The sequence below is a fragment of the Aplysia californica genome, unplaced genomic scaffold (assembly GCF_000002075.1).
Source record: "Aplysia californica isolate F4 #8 unplaced genomic scaffold, AplCal3.0 scaffold00011, whole genome shotgun sequence".
In the NCBI taxonomy this organism is placed as follows: Eukaryota; Metazoa; Mollusca; class Gastropoda; order Aplysiida; family Aplysiidae; genus Aplysia; species Aplysia californica.
This window is the reverse complement of record NW_004797281.1, coordinates 924,580-927,318: the sequence shown is the minus strand read 5'-3', so window position 1 is coordinate 927,318 and position 2,739 is coordinate 924,580. Positions and strand designations below refer to the sequence as shown.

Below are 2,739 nucleotides of genomic sequence, written 5' to 3'. Positions count from 1 at the left end.
GAGAGAGAGAGAGAGAGAGAGAGAGGGTTAACTTACCCATCCTCCAGCGTTCTCAACCAAAGGATCGACAACCCCCCTGATGCCCTCATAACACCAGTCAAAGGCCTGACGCAGTTGGCCCCAGGATCTCGAAGCCATTCGGCACAGGATGTCAAACAGGAAGTAGAATGCAACAACTATGTGCTCTGCTAGCTGTCTCGTGTCGGTTACGGTAAGAATCATCCGCAGAATGTCAAAGAGACTGTTCGCTGACAGGTTGTTGCTTATCTGGGAAGGGTGGGGGTTGTGAAAAGTTTTTAGGTTCTTCTCAGATTTTTTTAAAGTTTTAGTTAGAGTGTTAAGGAATTTGTGATCGTTTAATTTTTCACTCGCACTTTACATGTACACAAAAATTAAATATCAAAGAGGAGGATAATGAAGCTTGGCATTGATAGTTACAAGTCCATGAGTTTAGGGCCTATTGCACAAAAATTATTCGAAGAAAACATAAAATCAATGTGTATTTACCTCGAGTTTGTGTGTAAAGGAGAAAAGTTCAGTATTTTGACCCCTAAGCCAGTTCAGTAAATGAATGGTTTCCGGACCAAATGTGCCATATAATGATATAGTCAGGGCCATTCCATCATCGCATAATAAGTCATTAATTTCTGAAGGTTTGAGAAAGGTAACGCAAAAAACATCCCCACGATAAGAACCATGGCCAAGGCATGCATTATTTGTTAATAACTAAGAAGGAAATAATGAAACCAAAAAAAGTATTATTTTAAGTTGACCGTTGGACGTTTCTGTCTGAATAACAGCTTCATCTGGAAACCCTAAGAAAGTGACATAAGCGATTTAATGACATGACATTGACGATATTCACATTTCTGGAGCTGGGACAAATCAGGAAATGTTACCCCTCCAATCTTGCTGGGGTGGGAGGTTGGCGGGTGCGCTGTGGCGATTTGCACCTTCTTTATTCATATTCATTTTATGATTTCAGCGAAGCTTAGCGTTAAAATATCGTATAGTACATAAGCTAACTTACATTCTCACAGTCAGTGATTGTCTAATACAAGAAAGATCAATAACAAGGCACCGAAAAGAGGCCACGACCACCACACCCCCCTTTCACGCACACACCGAAAAAAAAGAAGAAAAGTCTACAAGTGTATATTACATAACATGCCTCTGCAGCTGTTAATCAAATACTTACTAACAAAAATATAGCATCATTGTTATTCATATTGTTATTTTCTTATTGTTCCAGCTTAGCGCTGAAATATCGTTGTACTTATTTACATTCTCATAGTCAATAATTGTCTTTATAAAAAATAAATTCACTACCAAACTAACTGATGTTGTTAAGTGATCGGACAATGTGCATCTTTTGTCCTTTCATTTGAGTGATACTTTTGCATTGTACAGCATTCCGAGCCTTAAAGGAATTGAACGCTATATAAATTCCCGCTGTTATCATTCTTATTCTTATTTAGATTCGTATTACTCTTATTCTTATTCTTTTTCATAATCTTATTCTTATTCTTATTCTCATCATCATCATCATCATCATCATCATCATCATCATCATCATCATCATCATCACCATCATCATTGTTTTCTTTATTTTTATTATTATTATTATTACATTATTATTATTATTATCATTATATCACTTTATTATTATTATTATTATTGTTACCATTATCATCATCATCATCATTATTATTATTGTTATCATTTTCATTATCATGACCATTATCATCAGTATTTACATCATTATTATAATTACTCGATATCTACCTCAACAGCCTGCTGTCGCACTTGCTCTCGATACTCAGAGTTGGCGAACGCTCTAGCAATCGCTTTCAGGTTTCGAGCCGTACTCTGGAGCTCGGGTGGTATCGTGGTATCAAAGCGGCCCCTGAATAAAAACGAAACAAAACAAAATAAATGAATAAAAACAGTTTGAATGTAGCCTATGTGTTCTTACACCCTCATCGACACAATGTACATCTTTTATTAAGGGGGTTGGCTTCGACCTTGCCTGTCTGTCAGGGCCAACCAGGAATGAAATGGATGCATGCAACATCACAGCAAGCAGACAGATAGGGATACTCGATAAAAATTATTTCCACTTGGGAATCGAACTCGGATCTTTTAGTGTTTTTGTTGTGTTTTTTTGTGTTTTTTGTTGCTTACGGCGCTCGCAACTGCATAAGGTCATATGAGCGCTAAGGAGTGGGTGTCAACAGAGAAGTCTTTACAGGGAATCAGACTTACTCTGCTCACCTCTCTAGCTTCAACAACACACGGTCTGCTTCGACTATCAAGGCACCCCGGAAATAGCGGGCCACAAGAGTGTGACAAACATACAAAAGAAGTAGAGGCGAAATGACGATAGTACGGATTAGGAAAGAAAAAGCAGCAGCTCCCTGTTGTAGATCAGGCACAGTTATGAGCGTGACATGATGAATCAGCCCATTTACTATTCTACTGTGCTTGAACGAGAAATGTGCCCCCTTTGGGAATGGCCTAAAGACACTACAGTCAGTGGCTCCGCCCGGGATCTTCTGTGCACGACGACGAAGCGCCTAGCGGCTGCACAACAATATCTGCTTTGATTCATTCAAATGTCAGCTGAAGTCGTTTCTGTTTTTAAATTAATAAGATGAATATTTGGAGTAATTTTCTTTTAGTCAGAACACAACGTTTTATGTTACTGTTGTACGTTGTACTGTAATGTAAAGCGCCCAG

General features: G+C 38.4%; 1 protein-coding gene across 1 annotated transcript in view; it reads right to left on the bottom strand.

Annotated features, from left to right (window-relative positions):
- Nucleotides 1-36: 36 nt before the first annotated feature.
- The window catches only part of LOC101847696, a gene marked incomplete at both ends in the record, with an annotated part of 6,727 nt that continues 4,024 nt past the window's right edge, over nt 37-2,739 (bottom strand). The window contains 2 exon segments of the mRNA XM_005089967.3: nt 37-267; nt 1,786-1,906. Of these exon segments, the coding sequence (XP_005090024.2) occupies nt 37-267; nt 1,786-1,906 (352 nt within the window).